The 24636-nt window shown below is 49.3% G+C and overlaps 1 protein-coding gene across 5 annotated transcripts in view; it reads right to left on the bottom strand.

Moving 5' to 3' along the window:
* Nucleotides 1-24636, bottom strand: part of FHOD3 (formin homology 2 domain containing 3) — a 194728-nt gene that overhangs the window by 23366 nt on the left and 146726 nt on the right. For 4 of the 5 annotated variants that reach the window (XM_077304679.1, XM_077304680.1, XM_077304681.1 and 1 more), the window contains 8 exons: nt 23749-23799; nt 20124-20329; nt 16465-16749; nt 10491-11386; nt 8909-9067; nt 6670-6852; nt 4000-4119; nt 3487-3648 (listed from right to left, as the gene is read on the bottom strand). In XM_077304679.1, coding sequence (XP_077160794.1) covers nt 3487-3648; nt 4000-4119; nt 6670-6852; nt 8909-9067; nt 10491-11386; nt 16465-16749; nt 20124-20329; nt 23749-23799 — 2062 coding nt within the window. The remainder of the gene's footprint in view (nt 1-3486; nt 3649-3999; nt 4120-6669; nt 6853-8908; nt 9068-10490; nt 11387-16464; nt 16750-20123; nt 20330-23748; nt 23800-24636) is intronic. The other variant, XM_077304682.1, reaches the window with a different exon arrangement.

Genomic DNA, 24636 nt, shown 5'->3' with positions numbered 1-24636 from the left:
CAGGGGAGGGGATGGGATAGAGAGCTCGGCCTTTAAAGCATGGTGGCCCTGCTTCATTGCAACCTGTCCCACTCCTATTCCTGCAGTGAAGTTCATGCCAAGGGTGTGGCCAGCTTGGTGGGTAGGGCTGGTGACCATTTCTGAGAGCCCTAGCGTTGCCATGGCAGCGCTAGCCTTGGGTGTTGCAATGCCCAGGCAGCAGCCACCTCAAATAGGCCCGACAGGCCAGCCAGTGGAGACGGTACACCAGCCAGATGGACAGGCTCTCTTACTTTCAGAAAGTATGCACTCAGTTCTTACTCTCACTCAGTTCACATGGTGGGGAAAAACACTATACAGGGGAAACTCTTTGCATCTGTGGTTTAACTTCCTTGAAATTTTTGCAAGATATATATGGGTCACATGGAGTCCAAGCTGTAATGTAACTCTCTGTGAAATATTCATACTTTATTTATGCCAATTTTCCTTAAATAAGATTTCTCATACTTGGAGCCTGCCCTATTAAGGAGCTTGGAGGTCTTCCAGCTTCAAAATCGTTGATTTGTGGCAGCCGGGAGTAAGAGAGAACACGAATTGCTACGATTATCCATTTCTAAGTTTGAAAGTACAGAACAATTCTAAAGGAAAAGGCCCCAAGAACTTTAGGAATGACCAGAGTGCATGCTGAACAAACTCAGGCAGAATGTCAGAAAATTATTATCCAGACTGAGATAGACCTGGAAGAGGAGCTCTCTCTTTTGGTTTAATTCTGAAGCTTCAGGTCACTCCTCTCCCAAGCCCAAATATATGAGCTTGGCCTCAAAACAAACACTGGTTGTCCAACGTTCATTCCTCGTACAGCCGGCTTGCCAACTGCCCATACCTATTGTTTGCTTTCAGCCACGACTTTCCCAGTTTTGCCCCCCCCTCAGAGTACTCCCCCCTGAACACAGCACATCTCTGCTGTCCTGACTAGGGGTGAGTGGTTCGGCACGGTTTGACTGTCTTGGCGATCATCAAAGCCTAAGGCGGCCAGCGCTGCGGTGCGGAAGAGAGGGCTGGTGCCAGAGTGCCAGCTGGCAGCCACACACAGGCACAGAGCTGTGTTTGCGTGCGGCCGCCAGCTGGTGCGCTGATGCCACCTCTTTCCTCTATGCAGTGGCGATGGCTGCCTCGGGCGTCGGTGATTGCTGTGGTGGCCGAACTGCACTGAAGCACTCATCCCCTACCTGACTCTACTTCCTTGCCATCTGTACACACAAGGCTCACTGGTCCAGCTGCCTCTGCTCCTGTGTCTCCTCCTGCTTGAACAAGGTGGATAAAAAAAAAAAGGGGGGGGGAGAAATTGGCCTTCCCTCCAGTGGCTGGATTGGTCATCTGATTATTAGGCTCTGTCACATGACTAATGACACAATCGCAACAACGGCAACTCATGTGACTGATGTAAACAGGCAAGGAGACCCCGTCCTTCCTGGAGATGTCTCTCTTGCCGCCCCCATTTCAATTGCTGGAGACACCACCCTGAGCAACTCTCCTAAGGAATGAACGTTAATACCGCCTGCGTAAAACTGAAGAAAAATATTCTGAAAAGTGAGTGGACTTTGTGGTGAAATGTTTTACACCAGAAAGGGGATGGAGTAATGGTTAACTGTACTCCCAGGAGTATTCAACCAGATGTTTCGGACCCCTTGGCAGGGAGAGGGAAGAGGAAGAAGACTCAATGGCCAAAGCTATTTAAGTGGCAAAGGGTTACCCCAGGTCAAGCACTCGGATGGGATGTAGCACAAAAACTGGCTTGATGCAGGCAATGATGCCCAGAGAGAGGATGGATGAATGGGAGAGGGAGAGAGAGAGAGAGAGAGGGAGAGAGAGAGAGAGAGAGAGAGAGAGAGGGAGAGAGAGAGGGAGAGAGAGAGGGAGAGAGAGAGAGAGAGAGAGAGAGAGAGAGAGAGAGAGAGAGAGAGAGAGAGAGAGAGAGAGAGAGGGAGAGAGAGAGGGAGAGAGAGAGGGAGAGAGAGAGAGAGAGAGAGAGAGAGAGGGAGAGAGGCTGCTGAACTTCCTCACTCGCTTGCAAGAGTCACTTCCCCTCAGGATGTACAGAATGCATTTCTGACAGAAGGAAACATAGACCTGGACATGGGCACTATTGCCCAACGCAGGTATGCCTGTGGAGCACTCTTGCCTGCAGAGGGGTGTAGGAGGGTGCCTGTCCTGGGCCGGCTGTCAGCCAAGACAACGTCAGAAGCAGTGACAGCTGAGGCTTCAGAAGAACCATTCCTTACATTTTAGGTCTGAGGTGCTTGTGGAAATGTATACTGTCCTGAGGAAGTAAGCATCACGGTGAGGTGGAAAATGCAAGAGCAGGTTGCACAATTTATGGAGTTATAGCTTTACTCTGCAGTGTGTCTGTCGGCTATGTTAACGAAATTGCACACGGTACCTAGAGCAGCATTAGTGTCCCACATGCACCCCTCACTGTAGAAATCGCAAACTGGGATAGCAGCTTTGAAACTGCCTCTAAACACTAAACACACGCACCTCTTTAAGACATTGTGGTTCCCACTTCAACATTAAACAGGGAGCATTCCTGCTTGTTCCTATGGGTCTTTTGCAAGACAACTGTCTAGTGGAAACAGCATAAAAAACCTCATATAGTACAAACTTTCTCCTAAAATTGCCCCATTTATTTCATTCATGCATTCATTTGCTTTGATAAGGGCAGATAACATCAGGGCCCCACCAGACTGAAAACAATTCCGCAGGGCCTACAAAACGGAGCTCTTCCACCACGCTATCTGCAGGAGCAAATGTACCTGCCACCAACCAGAGCCCCCCATGCTGTGTCATAACTTGGATGGGGAGAAGACCTTTTGCCTTCCCCTTCTTGCCTTGAAGCCCCACAATGGGAGGGCAGAGGACAGAGGAAGGTCCAAGCTACCTCGGATGGGCGGGGGGGAGGGGAGGAATTACACTTTGTCCTGGCTGAAGCAGCACCTCTCACAGAGCTATTTGCCCTATTAATTGCTTTATAACAGGGGTAGTCAAACTGCAGCCCTCCAGATGTCCCTGGACTACAATTCCCAGGAGCCCCTGCCAGCAAATGCTGGCAGGGGCTCCTGGGAATTGTAGTCCAGGGACATCTGGAGGGCCGCAGTTTGACTACCCCTGCTTTATAACATTATTAAAGCTCTCTATAAGAGTGCATTGGCTTCCGTCTCACGGAACAGTCTGCCTGTTAACAGATCTTGATGAGAAAACCATTTGACAGAAAAATGAAGGGGAGAAAGGTGCCAGAAAAAAAGTTCCTAGATCCTAAAAATTCCAAGGGAATGATATAAACAAAGCCATATTTCTAAGCGTTTGCTGTCCTTTTAAAAAGGCACAAAGAAAACAGGCAGGAACGCAAAAGCTGACAGCTTCACTGACACCATTTCTTCTCCTCGCAGAGGCTGATAAAGATCTTGTCTGTCACAGGAAAAGGACATTTCCTTGCGCTCAAAAACATACCTTGGCTGACCGAGTGATGGCCCCGATCTCAGAATAAAGGTCTGTGCTGTCTGGGAATTTCTCCACCACTATTGTGCAGACATGATGTAGGAGAGACTGCTTGTGCACCGTGTCCTTGACTTCTGGAACCTTCTCGAGGTAGCTCAGTTCAAAGGCTTTGGCCTACAAAAAAGGAAGAAAGTCCGGGGGGGGGGGGAATTAACATGAAGCAGGCCCCTTGCTGAGCCTATTTTCACAGGAATGAGCTGTGCGTTCACTTATGCCCTCTTCCCCATCCTTACTTAGATTAGCTCAATCCACAGTTTGTTCTTCTCACATGTAGATTCAATGGCTGAGGTTAGTGCAAACCACAGTTTGCTCTCTCACTGGAATGGGCCAACTAGGGATTGCCCTCACCCGCCAAACCAGCCAAGACTATGTGCTAGATCCGACATGTCTATGAACAGTGAATTGTCTAATTGTAACTACAGGACAGAAGCACAATGATCCAGTAATGGTGGAGGAAAAGCTTACATTGGTTCCATTGAGGAAATTTCCAATAGCGAGCAGGGTAGACAGAATAACTCCCAAGGTCTTATTGTTCTCCAGCTGGTCCATTCCTTCCTTCAAGTCCAGAAGTGGTTCTGCCACCTCCTGCCACCAACAGAAACACAGGAAACAGATGAGCAGGTGCCTCACTACCCATGCAGTGATTTCTTCACCCCGAACATTTCCCAACCTGTGCCCTACTGACTGTGGAGTGCCTGGGGCCGCTTGCTTCTCCCTCTCTGGCTTCTGAGTACTCTCAAAGGCTTCTGGCTGAACCAGGGGTAGCCAGTGTTTGCTGGCAGGGGCTCATGAGAATTGTAGTCCAGGGACATCTGGAGGGCCGCAGTTTGACCACCCCTGGTGAACAGTAAGCAACTGGCCAAAAGACATCCCAGTGCTGGATTTGAACAAGATGCATGATATCCGAAGAAGACAAAGGTTTCTGGAAATTCTAATTCTGCAATTTTTAGATATGAATTTAAATAAAGCACAACTCAGCTCCATGCCACACCCTTTACTAGAGTTCTCTCAATCCATCCCAGTTGAGAATCAGGCTGGCAGTTTGCAGTCGTTTTCTCTCTCTCTCTCTCTCTCTGCAGTACTGGAGAAAAGGGAATAGAGATCACCTCCTGGAGAGCCAGTTTGGTGTCATGGTTAGGAGTGCAGACTTCTAATCTGGCAAGCCGGGTTCGATTTTGTGCTCCCCCACATGCAGCCAGCTGGGTGACCTTGGGCTCAACACAGCACTGATAAAACTGTTCTGACCGAGCAGTGATATCAGCGCTCTCTCAGCCTCACCCACCCCACAGGGTGTCTGTTGTGGGGAGAGGAATGTGAAGGCGAACAGTAAGCCACCTTGAGCCTCCTTCAGGTAGGGAAAAGCGGCATATGAGAACCAACTCCTCTTCTTCTCCTAGAAAAATGAGCTTGAACTTAGCCCGGCACAACAGGGGGGCTGCAGAGTCCACCCCCTTCCCACTATGAAACAGCAGACCGGGAGGCAGGGAGGGAAATGGGGGGGGGGGGGTGTCAAGGTCAGGAACTCTGCCCTGGCCTTGGATAGTCCTGGCTGGACTGGTCTTGCCAGGTTTTGGAAGCTAAGCAGGGTCAGACCTGGCTAGTTATTAGGATGGGAGACCACCAAGGTGTCAGAAGTACCAGGTTCTGCCCTATATTTTGTGGAGAATGTAGATTTAGTGATGTCTATTGCTTTGGTGGCCTGCTCTGGTTCCTGTTTGCTTTCACACCTTTCCCCCATAAGTCTTCCCTGGGTTCCGGCAAGTGTCCTTCGTAGGTGCATGTTGATTCACACTGCCCTGTTTGTTGCAGCAGTTTGGAGCTCTCCTGGCAGCTCCTGGATTCCCCAGGGGCGTGGAGGTGGAGGCATGCTTAAGGGGATAAACACAGAATTTGTTGGCCAGTTATTGGTCTGGTTACCTGCTTGCTTAATACACTCCATCTTTTGCAACAAGTAAATTTGTAAATGGGGCAGTCGGCAGAAGCTGCACACAAGGAAGTCCAGGGTTGCTGTGCAGAGGCAGGCAACGGCAAGTCATCTTTGTCTGCCCTGACCCGCTTGGCCCAGGGTAGCTCCATTCTGTCAGACCTTGGGAGCTAAGAAGGGTCAGCCCTGGTTAGTCTTTGGACGGGAGACCCCCAAGGGATGGGGCATTCACCCCTGTCTGGGAAACCCTATAGGGTCTCCATAGGCCAGCTGTGGCTCAACAGCACATCCTACAACTTAACCGAGCTCTGCTCCAAAGCGGGAGGAAGGAAAGAGCTCTCACGTCAGCCTCCAGAGGTAGCCTTGCTAACCCAGAAATAGCCTCACTGCAAACCATGCAAGTGAGCCTTGAGCAAAAACTTGCTTCCCAGAGAGAGGAAAGCCCCTTGGTGGGAGCTGAGGAACAAATGCAGCCCATAGGTCAGTGCCCCCAACCCTATGGAGCCCAGGGGCATCTTGGACTTCTAACTGTGTGGCGAGTGCAGCTTCAGAAGGTGTACCAGGGGGTGGGGCTAGTCACTAGATGGCTGCCACAGCCTTCCTTCCGCACACGGGGAAGATCCTTGTGATGTGATGGCTACTAAAGCAAAAACAACATTACAAAAAATAAGCCCTGCCAATCAAATCTCCAGTGGCCAATTAGATGCCCTGCTGGGCAAAAGCCGCACTTGGACCCACCCATCTTCCAAAAACCCTTGAAGGGCACCAGGAAAAGTATCGATGGGGTCCCCAGACATGGCAGAATCCCGAAGAAATGGGCTTGCAACCTCGATGATTTGTTACCAGTAAGTATAACAAATGAGGTTTAAATGAAGAGCCAGAGAGAAAAATCAAAGCTGCCCTGGAGAAGATGCATGATGCATATCATGGGCCAGTCAATGTATGTGGACCATAATGACAGATGCTCACGATGGGGGGGATGAATTTAAAAAAACGAGGCCTATGTGTGTGTGGGGGGGAGAGAGGTTAATCCCCCATTCCATGGCCCAGATTCTACTTGGGCTCCCCCTGCAGGCAACTCACCCTTTCCTAACTTGTGGGAGATCTGTCCATGGATCTACAGATGCGACATTACGTTTGGTATTGTCCTAAACCCAAAGAAGCGAAACCTAGCAGCTGTCCCCATTTCCCAGCCGCCAGGAAGAGATTACCTTTTCCACCAGCTCGTAATCCATTCTGAAGGCCCACAGCTGAAGCCGGGCGGAGAGTTCCGTGATGGACGACAGCGTCAGAAGGAACTGCTCAGCACTGCCCAGCGGGGTGTCGGGATTGGCTAGCTGAGCCTCCTGGATTTTCTGCTTTTCTTCTTCCGTAGGAATCATGGTGAGAATTTTCTACCAAGACAGAGAGGGGCCATGAATAGCCTCCTGAAGATCTCCTGGAATTACAGCGGATCTCCAAACGACAGTCCCTTGACTTGGGAGGGTGAATGCTGCACCCCGCTTAACTCCCTCCCTGGGCTCTATCCCGAAATCTCCAGGAACTCCTCAGTCCAGAGGTGGCAACCTTATCCACGAATTACCCAACTGCACACATTGGCCCTGGATGGACATTTGGAGAGTTCCTGATTGGGCCCTCTGAGTTTTTATCCCGGACAGGGCCCGCTCTAACTCCTCCCAAACAGCCCTTAGCCTTTTATTTAGTCCGCTCCGCAGGAGCGGTTTAAAGATGCCTCTGCAAACCGCCCAGAGATGTAGGGAAGGGCGGTATAAAAATCTAAATAAATAAATTTAAAGTTCTGCATTTAGGTAGGAAAAGCCAAATACACCAATATAAGATGGGAGAGACTTGTCTTGGCAGTAGCATGTGCAAAAAGGGTCTAGGAGTCTTAGTAGACCATACATTGAACATGAGTCAGCAGTGTGACTCAGTGGCTAAAAAGGCAAATGGGATTTTGGGCTGTATCAAATGGAGTATCGTGTCCAGATCACGGGAGGTGATGGTACTGCTTTACTCTGCTCTGGTTTGGCCTCACTTGGAGTACTGTGTTCAGTTTTGGACACCCCAGATGTTGACAAACTGGAACGTGTCCAGAGGAGGGCAACAAAGATGGTGAGGGGTTTGGAGACCAAGACATATGAAGAAAGGTTTTGGGAGCTTGGTCTGTTTAGCCTGGAGAGGAAGCGACTGAGAGGGGATCTGATAACCATCTTCAAGTATTTAAAAGGCTGCCATATGGAGGATGGAGCAGAATTGTTCTCTCTTGCCCCAGACGGGCAGAACAGAACGAATGGGATGAAATTAATTCAAAAGAAATTCCATCTAAACATCCGGAAGAAGTTCCTGACAGTTAGAGCGGTTTCTCAGTGGAACAGGCTTCCTTGGGAGGTGGTGGGTTCTCCATCTTTGGACATTCTTAAACAGAGGCTGGATAGCCATCTGATGGAGAGGCTGATTCTGAGAAGGCAAAGGGGTGGCAGGTTGCAGTGGATGAGCGATAGGGATGTGAAGGTCCTGCATAGTGCAGGGGGTTGTACTAGATGACTCATGAGGTCTCATCCAACTCTATTATTCTTTGATTCTATGATAATAAACAAGCAAACAAACAAACAAATATGCCCAGAGAAGGGGAGCTGGGCTCCCAACACAGGCCTTCTCCCTGAACACTTCTCCACTAACTGTAACCTATTCAGGACTCAGTGGTGACGCAGGGACTGAACCGCCTCCTAGCCATGTAGTCCAGGCACAGACTCCCATTTCTAGCATGAAACGGGACCCAGGAATCAAACGCTGCAGCAGGGTGTGGTGGGGCGGGGGAAAGCTTGCAACTGCCCATAAGCCCTCTCCTGTAAAAACAACGGTCCAAATGAGGACATGGCTGCCAGGTTGCAGGTAGGTTGTGGCTCTGAAGAGGACCGAAAAAGAGCCCACGCAGTGGCCAATCAGTTCTCTTGGATGGCCAACAAAGGGGCACCAAGGTTTGAGGCCTCCCCCTGGTGTCGTCCCCCGGATCTGGGGTTACGGATCTAAACGTGGAGTTTCTGTTTAGTGGCCCTAGCTAGAGGCCACCCTTTTCATTTCAGAGTTCCTCTGGCTGCCAAATTTCCAATTCCCCCATCAAGGGGAAAGAGCCTCTTGTGGCGCAGAGTGGTAAGGCAGCTGACATGCTGTCTGAAACTTTGCCCATGAGGCTGGGAGTTCGATCCCAGCAGCCGGCTCAAGGTTGACTCAGCCTTCCATCCTTCCGAGGTCGGTAAAATGAGTACCCAGCTTGCTGGGGGGTAAACGGTAATGACTGGGGAAGGCACTGGCCAACCACCCCGTATTGAGTCTGCCATGAAAACGCTGGAGGGCGTCACCCCAAGGGTCAGACATGACCAGGTGCTTGCACAGGGGATGCCTTTACCTTTAATCAAGGGGAACCATAAGCCACAGTGCTTCCCTCAGTACCTCTATTCCTTCCTTGTTTAAGGCATATTCGTCAAAGTTCAAAATGGCAGCCTTAATCGTCCTCGGAGGGGGTAATACTGTCAGCCCGATATTGATCGCATTGCTTCGCTTGGAGTCCAGCACAATGATTTCTTGCCTCTTCCCATCAGCAGCCGTTTTCTAAGGGAAAAGAGCGGAGAGAAACAAAAGAGGAGATCTTGGAGGCAGCATGTCTGTGGCAACCGTCGCTGGATTTAGGTTGCCCACTACGGGCTGGGAAATTCTGGAGATTTTGAGGACGCAGCCTGGGAGTGGGGCACTTTGGGGAGGGGAGAGACCTCGGTGGCACATGATGCTGGATAATCCACCTTCTCCAGCAGCCACTTCCTGCAGGGGGACTCATCTCTGTAGTCTGGAGATGAGCTGTAATGCCAGAGTCCCGAACTCAGTCCAGGAGAGCTCGGGTTCCAGTCCCCAATCCCCCGTGAGACTCACTGAGAGACCTTGTGCCAGTGGCTTCCCATTTCCCTGCCTCACTTCATGTTCTGGGAGCAACCTGGGGGAGGGGCAGAACTTTGTACCCTGCCCTGAGAATGAAGGACAGGATCAAAATACCAAAATAATTAGACAAACGGTCTCAGGTATTTGGGATCATGGATGGACAGAACAATCACGTATAGTCTACACCAGGGGTAGTCAAACTGTGGCCCTCCAGATGTCCATGGACTACAATTCCCAAGAGCCCCTGCCAGCGTTCGCTGGCAGGGGCTCCTGGGAATTGTAGTCCATGGACATCTGGAGGGCCGCAGTTTGACTACCCCTGGTCTACACTGTTTTGTGTCTGAATCTCCATAGTCCACTGGTGGGTTTCAAATAAACCAAATTGGATCCTCACAGTGGATGCTTTCAGAGCTGCCTCCCACCCACCAGGCTTGCCCCTTTCTTGCCAGTCCCACTCATTCTGGGCACGGCATTGTTTTGATGGGATGGACTGCCAGAGGAGATGCAAAGAGCACCCACCGCCTCCAGGAGGGCTTGCAAAGTAATTGTCCATTTGGCCATGTTCTCAGATTTTACAGGTGGGTCCTTGAAAAATTTATGGGCTTTGAGGAGTTCTCATTACATTTCTGGCTGCGTTTGTTTTCCCCTTCACCGTTACTTGTTTCAAAATCTTCTCTTGGTGGGCACCATGAAAAGGTCTGGTGGGCATTATGTTGGAGACCCCAGTTCTAAGGCCTCAAGAGCCAGGTTCAGCATCCTCTACATTTCCTGTCTGTAACTTTAGCCTTCTCCATTCTAGAGGCACCCGGCCTCTGAATAATCTTGAAAACATAATCCATAAAGGCAAAGAAGGGCAGAACCTCCCCCCACCCCTCCACACACACACAATTCTTCCCATTCAATATTAAGTAGGCTTGTGAATACTCACATTAGTTTTCATCTGAGGAGGGAAGCATATTTGGAGGGATTTCCTAATATCAACCACGATCCTCAAGACATGGCACAATACCACCTTGCTATATTTGGAATCTTCACATACCTGGTATTATTTTATCACTTAAAAGAGAATAAGACACCCCATGCATTACCACGAAAGCCATACCTTTGTGGCGGGATGTTCTTTGGACTTTGATTCAAAGAGATGCTCCAGCTTGGAAGTGTCCACCTTAATAGGTTCCAGTTTTGACCACAGGAATCCTTTGCAGCGCCGGTTGTTCTTGCACTGCCACTCAAACAGCCTCACCTCGTTCCAAAACAGGCGGATAGTTTTCTTCTTTTTCATAAAAGCTGGCTGACCCCTGTGAAGCGGGGGAGATCCTAAGCCCTGAGGAGTGCCAAACAGGGGAGGAGGAGCCAATAAATTACCAGAAGGTGGGGGCGGAGGTGGGCATCCATAAAGCAAGGGAGGGGGTGGAGGGGGCAAGCCGAAAAAGGAAGGGGGTGGGGGTGGAGGTGGAGCCAGGGAGTCACCGGGACCCATTTCCATGTCCAAGACATCAACGTCGTCATCGTCCCTCAAGTCTGTAAAGTCCATGTCTTTGATTCTAAGTTCCCTTGGGTTGGCCAGGAGCTGATCCCAAATGTAGTCAGATTCCTTCTTTCCCGGCATTGGTGCTGTCTTTTCAGAGACCTTTTCCCCAAAACCACTTTCAGGAAAGTTCAAGCCTTTGGCCAACTCGCCGTTATTGAATCGTTCCGCAAAGGCCTTCACGCTGCCATGGTTGTCCAGATTCCCAATTTCCATTTTTTGGACACTGAACTCTTTGGCTTGCTTGGTGGCCTGCAGGATGGAGATCCTGCTGGCCAGGCTCGTGATGGTGTCTTCCCCCGCCCCCTCCGCCTCCTCTTCCTCCGCCGTCTCCTCCAGCTCCTGAGCCTCCTCATCCTTGGACTTCTTGTTCTGGGCATACAACATATCCAGCATGAACCGCTTGGTATCGAGAATATCGCTGCCCGGGTCATTCACGCCAGCATCTTGAGGGGTCTGTAACCAGGGGCCTGAAAGCACAGAGAAACTGTGAATGGACCTGGGGAAGGAGGCACAGGAGGCATTCAGTTCTACTGACTCCAGGGAAACCAGATATTAAGCAATGACATACTCCTGGAGCTTCATTTTCCAGACAGCAATGTGTCTTCCTGAGGTTTTTTTATTTAAGAGTTCTTACCAATGTCACTCAGACAACCTACATGCTCGAGGCTGCTTTCTGTGTTCATAAAAACAAAAGTAGGATCTTTATTTAAAAGTAGTTTTGACCCATTTATCTTTATTGCATGCTCTAGAAACACATTCCAAGGAAACAACAGAACTGATAAGCAAGTAAGGCATGTCTGAAATGCTGGAGAATCATGAATTGGTGAGTAGATTTGACAAGTCGCAGCCAACTTACGGCAACCCTTACGGCATAATGGCAGGGGCTCATGGTCATTGTAGTGCATGGACATCTCAAGAGCCATGGTTTGGCCACCCCTGCCAGAGGTTATTCAAGGTAAGAGATGTTCAGAGGGGCCTCCACGTTGTCACCCTGGACTTCCTTGGGGTCTCCCATCCAAGGACTAACCAGGGCTGATCCAGCTTAAATTTCTGAGATCTGACAAGATGAGGCTAGATTGGGCTATCACGAACCACTCTGTCCAAAATTTACAAAAACCAAGTTCACATGTTGAATTTTGTGCTGAGAGTCAAAGCATTTGGTCTAGTCTAAACGCACTAATGATGCAAAAGACTGGAATCCATGCTAAGAACCTGAAAGCTCAAATGGCAAACCCAAGTAGATCCACCCCAATTCAAAATCAAGTAGTTTCCTTGTTCAGGGCAATCCTTTGCGGGGTTCTTTATTTATTTGTGTTTCGGCTTTTAGTCTGCTCTTTCCGGAAAAGACTCCAAACCCACTCATACTGCTGCAACTGCCCTGCGTGAGCAGGAAAATGAGCTGCCTCTACGGACCGTGACCAGTTTCATATGTCATATGATTATGACAGGAGAAAATGTGCCGTAACTTGCTGACCGCATGCAGCTCCTCAACTTCCATAATGTGGAGGTGCCCCTGTTACCCTAGAGGTAGCCCATAATGGAAGGGTGCTTCACACAGAGACACTTTCACACACAGAAACCAGCCTGTCCCCCCTGTAGAACTTAGTATATGTATGTTTTGAATGTATGTGTGTGTTTTGAATGTATCCCAATATTTTCCCCAAATAAATCCCCTGAGTGTAAGCTTAATTGTCTTCTTCATTTAAGAAGGGTTTCTTCCAGGGAAAGGACCCCCTAAAAATTGGTAGTAAAGATCCTGCGTTACCCAGCCTCTTGCTATAGTCATGATTTCCCAGCAATTTGGGTAACACCCCCCCCCCCATGTCTGCGGATCAAGAGGGTACTTGTTAATAGTTCAGCATCTTCTTGGAGAAGAGTGACAAGTGGAGTACCCCAAGGATCTGTCCTGGGGCCTGTGTTGTTCAACATATTTATAAATGATTTGGATGAGGGATTAGAGGGGATACTTATTAAATTTGCAGATGATACTAAACTGGGAGGGGTGGCAAACACAACTGAAGACAGCAACAGAATACAGGATTATCTTGTTGGCTCGAGAAGTGGGCTAAACTGAATAAAATGAAGTTAAATAGGGACAAATGTAAAGTTCTGCATTTAGGTAGGAAAAGCCAAATACACCAATATAAGATGGGGGAGACTTGTCTTGGCAGTAGCATGTGCAAAAAGCATCTAGGAGTCTTAGTAGACCATGCATTGAACATGAGTCAGCAGTGTGACTCAGTGGCTAAAAAGGCAAATGGGATTTTGGGCTGTATCAAACGGAGTACGTGTCCAGATCATGGGAGGTGATGGTACCGCTGTACTCTGCTCTGGTTCAGCCTCACTTGGACTACTGTGTTCAGTTTTGGGCACCCCAGTTGAAGAGGGATGTAGACAAACTGGAAGGTGTCCAGAGGAGGGCAACAAAGATGGTGAGGGGTTTGGAGACCAAGACATATGAAGAAAGGTAGAGGGAGCTTGGTCTGTTTAGCCAAGAGGGAAAATGACTGAGAGGGGATCTGGTAACCATCTTCAAGTATTTAAAAGGGTGCCACATGAAGGATGGAGCAGAGTTGTTCTCTCTTGCCACAGAGGGTCAGACCAGAACGAATTGGATGAAATTAATTCCAAAGAAATTCCATCTAAACATCCGGAAGAAGTTCCTGACAGTTAGAGCAGTTTCTCAGTGGAACAGGCTTCCTCGGGAGGTGGTGGGTTCTCCATCTTTGGAAAATTTTAAACAGAGGCTAGTTAGCCATCTGACGGAGAGGCTGATTCTGTGAAGGCTTAAGGGGGTGGCAGGTGACAGTGGATGAGCGATTGGGATGTGAGTGTTCTGCATAGTGGAGGGGGTTGGAATAGATGATCCATGAGGTCCCTTCCAACTCTATTATTCTATTATTCTATGATTCTATGGGGCCTATCGGACTGGGGACCAGGAGGCTCTGGGCATGAAGCCCAACACGGAACTTAAATTTGGAAACCTGGCAATTAGTTGGCATTTGAGAAGTTTAAAAGTTTGCTTTTATTGGCACCATGTGCCACCACTTTTTAACATTTTCATTATGGTTGGGGGATGGGCAGGGGGGCTGAAAAGCCAGAAGTGGCTTGGTCCTCTCTGGACACACATGGAAGTGCTCTATGCGGATCCATTTGTCCAGCTACTCAGTATCATCTACTCAGAGTGGCAGCAGCTCTCCCGGGTCTATGGGCAGAGGTCTTACACATCACCTCCTGCCTGGTCCTTTTTAAGGGGAGAAGCCAGGAATTGAACCTCTGACCTTTTGCATGCCAAGCAGTGGCTCTACCACTCAGCCACAGACCCTCCACAAGGATCTCTGAGATGAACTGGACAATGAAAGTTGGGCCATTTCAGAAAATGTCCGTCTGTCTGTCTATCTTTTCTGCTGTTCAGAAAAATCCAACTGTTAGGGGTTTTGATATTCAGTCTGCTGAATTTTGTTATGGATTTGTTTGGAAGCGTAATGATAACAACCCAAGAATAAAGAACAGTCAAAACAAAAGGTTAGAAATAGTCCGCAAACCCTCACACTGCAAACAGTTTAACTTAGTGGCACGTTGGCACAACCAGCTCTGATTTCAAGGGCAACACCATAGAAAAGACCATGGAGTCCAGGGAAGTCCTCAATGGGTACCTCTCTGACTGCTGTCAGAGAACCAAGCTGGACCTGATTTTTCTTTGCCATGATTGCTGTCTGGAAGCTGATGACTTCTGCTTGGCCCTTGAGTTTACAGGTTCACAGATCAAGGAATAACAGTTTTCTCTTCACCGGGCCCAAGAATGTGAAGATTATGAAGCCTATTCTGTTTACAATACAAACTGCAATACACAACTTTGGTACAAAATTCAAACAATCAACCTCTGCCATCAATGCATGTTCATCAATAACCCAATCAAAACAACACTGTCCATCTGAGAGGCACAATTTGGAGACAAGTTTCCTCGTTCTAAGGCATTTCAGTAGCTTCATCAATGATCCATCTGTCTAACAGGAGAAGAAGGCCAAATTATAATCAAGTGCATAAACTTGATTTGGTCCAAGAAGAACTATTTAGGAAGTAACTTAGCAATAGTACCATCCTGAGGAGAGCCATACTCGTCCAAGTCTCTTGAGGTCAACGGACTTTGAATGGTCATCTCCACCCCGGACAGCAATGTCTGTTAGCATGTGCCCAGTGCCTTGCATGCCTCCTCCAACATGTTTCTTCTGGTTTGAGTATTTCATGTATCTATCTAATAATGAAATTGCCACAGTCTTGCAGAAAAGTGGAAATCATCCATCTGTCCATTGTCTTAGCCAGATTACTGACCAGCAAAGATGGTTTTCATTGCCCAGGTTGGAAAGTGCCTGGTCAGAGTTGTGAATGAGTGTTGTAAAGAAAACAGTAGGTTGCCAAACAGCCTGACTTTTACATAGGAAAAAGGTACACAAATACTAAGATCTGAAGGAATGTGTGAGTTAGCGATCTGGAAGGTCCTGGCCTTGTGAAACCTGCATATCTGCTTTGGGAGATAATTGCCTTGAACTTTCAGGGTCCCTTCTCCACGAGGAGGAAATCACTCTGAAGGCACTGTGCATCCCTCACTCTGTTTCTGGCTTGGTGGTGAATTTAAAAAGAATTTTTAAATGTGACTACAGGAAGCCATACTGATAACGCTTCAGGTGGTACAGAAAGTGGTTGGCAAGAGCCCCCCCCCCACCCCTGAACACCGTATTTGAGTCAGAAGCCAAATAGAAGAAGAAGAAGGAGGCTCAAAGCGGCTTACAGTCACCTTCCCATTCCTCTCCCCACAACAGACACCCTGTGGGATGGGTGAGGCTGAGAGAGCCCTGATATCACTGCTCGGTCAGAACAGTTTTATCAGTGCCGTGGCGAGTCCAAGGTCACCCAGCTGGCTGCATGTGGGAGAGTGCAGAATCGAACCCGGCATGCCAGATTAGAAGTCCGCACTCCTAACCACGACACCAAACTGGCTCTCCAATACCTCCAATTCTGGGGGTAAATATAAATATCCTTTCTTTATGTCAGGGCCTCCAACATGGTGCCCACTTTTCAAGGTGCCCACCAGATGTCTTTAGAAAGTGGGCAAGGCTGAGTCCCTACCAGACCCAGCATTTTGCCCAGCAGAGCCTCTGATCAGCTGTTGGAGATTTGACCGGCCACGCAGATGTTTAAAAACACTGCACAGCACAAGAACCATCATGGTGTGAACGGAAGGTAAGCAGCCGCCAGACATTTTGTGGCTAGCGCTGCCTCCTGTTGCCCCAGCCATTTTGCAGCTGCATCCCCCATGCCTGTCCGCATTCCACATGTGCCTGCAGGTGCAGGAAGGGGGGGGGGACTCCTGCTCGACACAGAAAGAGACTCTATCCCGGATGCATGTGCCGTGCGCTTCTAATAACGGAGGACTGCCCAAGGACGACCTGAGCGCAGCGCTTGCTATTCTCCCCCCCCCCATGTCAAAGTGCGGCTGAGCACTACATAAACGACCAACTGGGATGGGGAAAAGCCTCCACCGTACCCGCCTGCTTGTCCCCGGTGAGCTTGCCTTCCCTTTCCTCCCTCTCTAAAGTGCTGCTGGCCGAGGAGACGCTGGAGGCCGAGCAGTTGTCCTTCTCGTTCACTTCCTCATTCTTCCGCTCCTTCTCGCTCAGGGGGGTGCCTTCTGCCGGCTCTTGCTCTGACCCGTGCTCCACTTCGCTCTCTTCCGCAGCCTCTACCTGGGGAGGCGCTTCTGCTCCCTCATCGTCCTGCTCCGCTTCCGTTTCTCTCTCTGGCCCCTCTTCTGGCTCGCACTCGGCCCTCACTGGTGAAAAGAACAATGGAGAAAGAGATTCACTTAGGAGAGCGCCTCCTTCTGTCCACAGACAAGGGGATCCCGTCACTTTCCGCTCCTCCAAGGCGTCTTTCGGGAACGGCTGGGCCGGAGACACAGCGGTGGACGACGGCTCCGCTTCAGACACTTTTAAGTCTGACATTCCTTGTCTGAGTCAAGGGGCATCAAACGCTGACCTTTATATTACTCTAATATATGTAATATTTATTTATAGATAGATGGAAGAGTTCAGCAATCGAGGTAGCAAATACCTTATGGATAGGAGGCTGAAACACAACCACGACTTCAAGCAAGCTAAGTTCAGTGACCGAGAGCAGCACAAACAAGATGGCTTCCAGAGCAAAATTTGAGTCCAGCGGCACCTTTAAGACCACCAAAGTTCTATTCAGGGTACGAGCTTTCGGGTGCAGGCCCACCCCTCCAGAAACTACCAATCCACACATAGAGGTAGAGGATGAGCAGCATATTAGAGTACAGTGGAATGAGGATGTTTAACAGATTCAAGGACAAAACAGGAAGAAAAAGCTCGGCTTATATGGAGTTAATTGGGGGGTGGGGTGGGCAGGAACACAGTTAAGCGAATAAATAAATCACAACTGATGTGCAAATGCACTCTTCTTACTTGTGGGATGCTGAGAGTAATTAACTGAGATCCTGTTGTTACCCTCCACGTGTTGCCCATCAAGCATGGAGAAAACCAACAGCATCCTTTTCCGTCAGGTGGGGTGACTGGTTGTACAGAGTTATGTCTCCTCTGTCACCAGACCAGAGAAATATATTCCAGTTGACCATTTCAGAGAGGTTGAAAGGAATTCTTGACAGCAAAGGGCTTTTCACCTGGTGTGGAATGCTCACCCTTACAGACACCCCCCCCCCCACACACACACACACGCACGTGCAATAAATCAAGTGTGTTGGATTTATGATCATGGCAAATGTTGTCATGCATTGATCTGGCAGATAGTGACCATTTCCTCTGAACTGTTTTCTTCCCAACAGCCATGTTAGACACCTGGTTGGCCTCTGGCACCAATGTCAGGCATAGGACATACGTTGGTTTCTTAACTAGCTGGCATCTGGTGCATGCTGGTGGCCTCCTCCTCCTCCTCCTTCTCCTCCTCTTCCAGGTGGTGTCACGGACCCAGGGAGAAATGCATCATTCACCTTCCTCTCCATTGGCACCTCAGCCAGCAGGTTTTCACATGCATATTACTTTCTGCTCTGCCGTGAAGTCACCAGAAGAGAGCCAGAGTTATCCACAGCCAAGGAGCCAACAGCTTGCAGTCTCATGAAATGGCCATGCAGAAGTGATGGGAATAGGAGCATGCATGCTTAATTTTGCACATTCTTGAAATCATTCATAGAATCATGGCATCCTATCGCTGGAGGGGGCCATCCAGGCCATCTAGTCCCGCCCCTTGCTCAGTGCAGGATCAGCCTTAAGCATCCAAGTCCTTATGCAATACCACATTCTTCAAACAACAACAACAACAACACCCCATACCCATGATGGGGAACCCTGACCTGCAGCCCTGTGGTGACAGCGAGTAGGGGAACTTTACGCCTCCCCAAGCCAGTCTCCCGCACGAAGGGGATGGAAATTACTCTGAGCATCCCACTCCACAAACTCTACGCCCATTTTTGTCAAGCCTTTCCCTGGCCAAGTGGGGAACACCTGCTGTCTGCCTGCCGTGAGTGAAGCCACGCCTCTCCTCTAGGGAGAATTCCCCCACGCACCTGCTAGACATCGATTCCCTGCACACAGCAGAACCCCCCCCCCCTTTATAGTGCAATGTCTGGATGGATTCTCAGCGACATATGCTAAAGTAATCGCCATAAAAGAGATAGTTGCTCTCTGGGCAAATCTGAAAGAAATCTCAGCCTGAGGTCGGATTTTAATTACTGCCATTTGGAACGTTCCTGAGTCAAAGTGATTCCGCAGAGACCCGGCCACGGGAAGGAGCCTGACGCTCGGCGAAAAAGAAGCTGGCAAGAGAGAGGAGCAGCCGCAGGAACTGCAATGAAGCACGACGGAGCCCGCCTGAAGCCAGGGCTTTACACGGATCCCTCTTTGAAAGGGCAGCTCTCACCGCATGCTTCAGGCTGCAGGAGCCAACCCAGGCCAAAAGCTTAAGGCTCCGAAGCCGCAGGCACCCAGCAGACGTCGTGGAAACCAAGGGAAAGGACTCAGTGGTGACAGCTGGCCCCGGGCATGCAAGAGTCTCAAAATCATGCAAGCTAAAGCACTGGAGAAGGTTCCTCCCCCTGTAGAAAGACGGTCAGAGTCTTACCTTGAAGGAAAGAGGTCAAGAGCATACAGAATCTCTCTGTCAGCACCAAGTGGCCAAGAAGCCTCACAGAAACCAACCACGGTGCAACCCATCCAAGACTGCGTCCGGGGGTCTCCGCAGGTGCGGTCTGGCCACCTGCCTCTCTTCAATGATACCAACGGGATTGAAAAGTGGCAAACTTTGGCTTGGTCGCCATCCATACTTTGTCTCCTGTTTCTTTCCCAGCTACCTGCCCTGGGCCTGCTGCAAGCCCACTTCCAACTCTGTGCGGCATCTAAGAAGACCTCTGTGTCCCCAAAGCGCAGTTTCCCCTAGGTTCAGGCGAGTGGCCGAATGGGTCTGAAGCAGCAGCACAAACTCTGAGCCCAGGAGAACTTTGAAGACCAGCAAAGCTTCATCCTGGGTCTGCGTAAAATCCTTACCCAAAGGGTGGTGCTTTGGAATCACAGGCAGAATGGACACTGTCTTTCAAGGGAGGATCTAATGGGAATTAAGAACATAAGTCTCACTGGATTTACTGGCTCAGCCCTCCTGCTGAAACTGAGGAAACCTCAAAGTGCTCTTTCATTGACTTCTCTCATCTCCTGCCTTTCTGCCCCAGTGGCATATTTCATCCCCCTCTTCTCCGTTTCATCCTCACAACAACTCTGCTGTGGCTGGCCAAGGTCACCCAGCAGGCTTCCACAGCAGAGTGGGGATTCGAACTTGGCTCTCCCAGATCCTATTGAGACACTCTAACCAGCACACCACACTGACTCTTAACTCAGACTGGATCGCCCGCCTTCTGGGCCTGACCCTGTAAGCACTGCCTGGCAAGGATTACGATGCCAAAGGTCATGTGACAGAGGCTAGCATTCGTTTAAAAAGACCCTGTGAAGTCAAAGGAAGTACTTGAATAACATACTGAAATTCAGCATTAATTCACAGGGAAAACAGGTGTGCGAGAAAAGAGGCTTGTCAACAAGAACTTCCCCAAAACAAAACCCGCCCTCCTACGCCTGCCGAAGCTGCAAGAAGGAATGGCCAGCCGCTTCAGAGTTCACTGGGGCTTACCTTCCAAGGCCTGACGTGCTGCCACAGGGGTGCTTGGTTCCTCCTGAGAATCTGCCGCCACAGGGCTGGCACACTTGGGAATGGAAGGGGTGGAGACCGGAGGCCCCCCCACGTCCAGAGGCAGGTCACTCCTGCCCCTAGAGATGCTCCGGCTCCTCAGCTCCTTCTCGGACTCTTCGGCTGCCAATTTCTCCAAGTATTTGTATCTGCAAAGTGAAATTCCAAAAGGATGCCGTAAAGAAGGAGAATGCTGGTTTGTTTACGGGTGAAACACCTGCAGGGAAGAGGCCGGACGTCTTGGCACACGAGGCACCCAGCAGCCCTCACTGCTGAGTCAGTCTTCCCGGAGAAAAAAGAGGCATCAGAGCAATATCGATCTTCACCCAGAAAAGCTTATATTACTCATGGCAAACCAAGAGCTATTAGAACGTTCAGTTTGAAGAATACAGTCACCATCTCCTCCTTGTAACATTTATCAGCTTTGCCTCTCTCTCTGTCTCTCTCTCTGTCTCTGTCTCTCTCTCAGAAAAATAAAAGGCTGGAAGACTCAGTCCGAGTCTTGCTGAAGGTGGAGGTGGGGAAACTTAGAGCCACGTGGGACCACCAATCTTGCCGTAAAAAGTACCACATCTAAATGTTTGGACTAAGGGTGGTTTGAGTCTCTGAACCGGCTTCTATTTGCCTGGAGCGCCCTGAATTTCACTTGGTGCTGTCTGGAGTCTACAATGGAAACTATTTTTTTTTTTAATCTAAAAGATTTCTCGGCTGGACGCGAGACATCCAATAGCTTGGATATGACGTCACGTAGAGTTTATTCATCAAAGTAAGTTGAAAAAGAACAAAGCTACATCTGTTTTGCATTTCAGGCGCACAGGACTTGCTAACTGTTTATTAAGACCAGCTACCAATCGTATTCTCCATACGGTGCTTTATACGTTCTGTCCAAAATAACTTTGAAATATGTGCCCCTGCCAGATGTCTGCTAATTTTATCCACTGTTACTTGCTTGGAGGAGCCATTTACGAATACAGATGTATTCATGAACACAGATGTGAGCTGTGCAAAAAAGGTGAATCGGCACTAGCCTCCCGCATCCCACGTGAACATTGTCCAGCCCTCAATATCCCATCATGCCTTAATGCAGCGCCACATTGCCCAGAATGCTCATAAACCGAGTCACACCTTTCTATTTGTGGCAGGCACACCTGACCATTACTTTGAGCTGAAAGAATAAGAGTTACCTGCTCAGAGAAGCCTGTCTCACTACCTCTCTGTACGTCACTGGGTGGAAGGAGATAAACTTATACCAGCAAGGAAAACAATGGAAAGCCTATCCTGTGAGTAAGGAACAGCAGAAGAGAGCAAGAGCCCAGGAGCACCTGAGCTATACTGTCACTTAGGGCATTTTCCTGGGAGTAAGCTCCATTAAACACTATGGGAATTTGTTCTTAGTAAAACTGCTCTCTTTTTCTTTCCGCTGAGAAGATGGAACCCAGACAGAGAGATCTGCTGACTCACAAGCAGGAGCTGTCCTTCAGCCAGGGGACCTGAGTGACTAATGGGGGGGGGGCAGCAGAGGCAGACCCCTGGTCCATCAAGGTCAGTCTTGACCAGGGTCTCAGCCAGAGGCCTCTCATCACCTGCTGCCTGGTCTTTTCCACTGGAGATGCTGAGGACTGAACCCGGGACCTTCTGCCTGCCTAGCAGATGCATTGCCACTGAGCTATGACTCCTCTCCATGGCTCTCCAGGGTCTCTCCCACCACATGCTGCCTATTCCTTTCTCCTGGAGAGGCTGAGGACTGAACCTGGGACCTTCTGCCTGCCTAGCAGATGCATTGCCACTGAGCTATGGCTCCACTCCATGGCTCTCCAGGGTCTCTCACACCACATGCTGCCTATTCATTTCTCCTGGAGAGGCTGAGGACTGAACCTGGGACCTTCTGCCTGCCTAGCAGATGCATTGCCACTGAGCTATGGCTCCTCTCCATGGCTCTCCAGGGTCTCTCACACCACATGCTGCGTATTCATTTCTCCTGGAGAGGCTGAGGACTGAACCTGGGACCTTCCGCCTGCCAAGTAGGGGCTCTTCTGCTAGGCCTCGGCCCCTCCCATCCTCGGTCTTTTGTGGTTCGGGTCCTTTCCCAAACGTTTTCACCTTTTTAGCTTCTGTGGCTTTTTGCCGCAAATACAGCTGAGTCAGAGAAAGAGTCGCTTGCGACATGCTTTACAGATTGCCCAACATCATCACACAACACTGAGTTGCCAAGTGTCATATAGTCAGAAGCATCAGAAGATCTAGTAGCATCTAATGTGAAACTGGATCAGCTCAGGTTCTTACTCCCTTCTGGTCAACAAATGTTGTGCACATTGGATGGATTTCATCTAGAGCACGGGTAGTCAAACTGCGGCCCTCCAGATGTCCATGGACTACAATTCCCAGGAGTCCCTGCCAGCGAATGCTGGCAGGGGCTCCTGGGAATTGTAGTCCATGGACATCTGGAGGGCCGCAGTTTGACTACCCCTGCTCTAGAGCCTGATACAGCAGCCTCAGTGTAATCACAGCAGTTAGGGGGACACTCTGCAAGGCTCAGTGGGAAGATGTATAACTGGAAAATATTGTGACACGGCAGAGCTGGAAGAGGGTACCAAAGACAAGGGACTCCCAGGCAGGAAAGGGGAGCAGTATGTCCCGCCTGTTTCACAAGACAGCAATTTAAGCCTGTCCTTTGGCAAACGAGGCCTTGAAAAGTGCAGGGAATGTGTTGTTATTCTGCTCCCTGAGCAATCTGCCTGGCAGGCCTGCTCATGCCCTAGAAACTGGCATGGATTCCAGGGACAGGAGAACCGGATAATCTTCAAATCCCATCGGTGTGTATCCCCTTCTACTCCATGATAACAGTTGCCTGAAAACATGGATCAGGTCCTATATCAATGACCAGACCTCTTATTCTACTTGCTCTGCAAAACTGAGACAAGCAAATAAATATGCTCAGGGTGAAGGAGCACTAAATGTTTTCTGGATGCCACCAGTTCACCCTGTGGTGGTAGAGGCTATCGTCAAGTCACGGTTGACTCAAGGTGATCTCGTAGAGTTTTGCAAAGCAAGAGATCTTCAGAGGTGGTTGGCCATGGCTATTCAGCAACCCTGGACTTCCTGGGTGGTCTCCCCGAGTTCTAAGAGGGCTGACCTTAGCTTCTGAGATCTGATGAGATCAGGCCATCCAGGCCAGGGGAGCAATCTTTTCGCCAGGCGAGAGCATTTTGGATTTGAGTTGACAGTCTAGAACTAAAAACCTCTTCTTCCAGCGAAACAAGACGGAAGGAGAGGGAGAGATCCAGGGCATCGCATCCCCCCTTGCCTTTTTGCAACTATGGGTGACGTCCAGGACCCTGCCACCTGCTCCCCCACCCCGTCGGGTGACACACAGAGGGACTGTTAGTTGCCTGGCTGATCTTTTCTCTGGGACCTTTGCCTGCACTTGCTTTCCTTGAGGGAGGTGTTATGCGCAGATGTGATTCAAGCCACTCCTTGCCTGTCTATTTAGCAACACATTAACAAAATCTAGCACTTCTTAATAGCAACAAATGAAAAGCAGCCCAAAGCAGCCATAAATAGTACAAACCTCTCTTCCCTTGCTTGTCTGAGTTCCTCTCGTTTATCCAGGTAATTACGACTATGAAAAAAGAGATACAAACAATTACAGGGGAACATAAAAGGCAAGAAAGTAGGAAAGAACCAAGGCTTGAGAGACAAAACAGGAAGAAATAAAGCAGAATGCCTATAAGCTACAGATGTTACAAGGATGACTCTTCTCATCATACATGCCTTCTATTATGGGATAGGATTCTAGAGTTGGGAGGGGCCATACAGGCCACCTAGTCCCACACCCTGCTCAATGCAGGATCAGCCCAACTACCTCTGTTGGTATTTTGCAGAGATCGGACAAAGATTCTCCACAGGAAAATATGGGCATGATCTGGCCACAGTTAAGTCTTTTTAAGCCCCATTAAATCAAATGGGAGTGTGGAGTGTCTGCCTTGGTCCTTTGGCATATATGACCACACAATAACCAAACTGCAGAATTACTGTTGTGAAAATTAAGCTTTATATTTTTACTTGCTAGATTCAAGTCCCACAGAACCATAAGGATTTTTATGGTATATGCTTCAGAGAGTCAAAGCTATCTGCCAAAACTTTGGCTCTCAAAAGCTCAGGTCCTGAAAAGGTTCGTTTGGGCAGCCATGCTGGTCTGAAGCAGCAGAACAACGTTTGAGTCCAGGGTCACCTTGAAGACCAACAAAATTTGATTCAAGGGGAGAAGGTTTTGCAGGCAAAACTTTGTTGGTCTTAAAGATGCCACTGAACTAAAGCTTTGTCTGAAAATCTTGTCATCTCTAAGCTGCCACTGGACTCCAATCTAGCACTGAGCAGGGGGTTGGGCTGGATGGCCTCTGTGGCTTCTTCCCACTCTAGGGTTCTAGGAGTCTAATCTACTGCAGACCAATGAACA

Source organism: Paroedura picta, chromosome 11, assembly GCF_049243985.1.
Source record: "Paroedura picta isolate Pp20150507F chromosome 11, Ppicta_v3.0, whole genome shotgun sequence".
In the NCBI taxonomy this organism is placed as follows: Eukaryota; Metazoa; Chordata; class Lepidosauria; order Squamata; family Gekkonidae; genus Paroedura; species Paroedura picta.
Note: the sequence above shows the minus strand (reverse complement) of the source record. Positions and strands in the feature narration are given on the sequence as shown.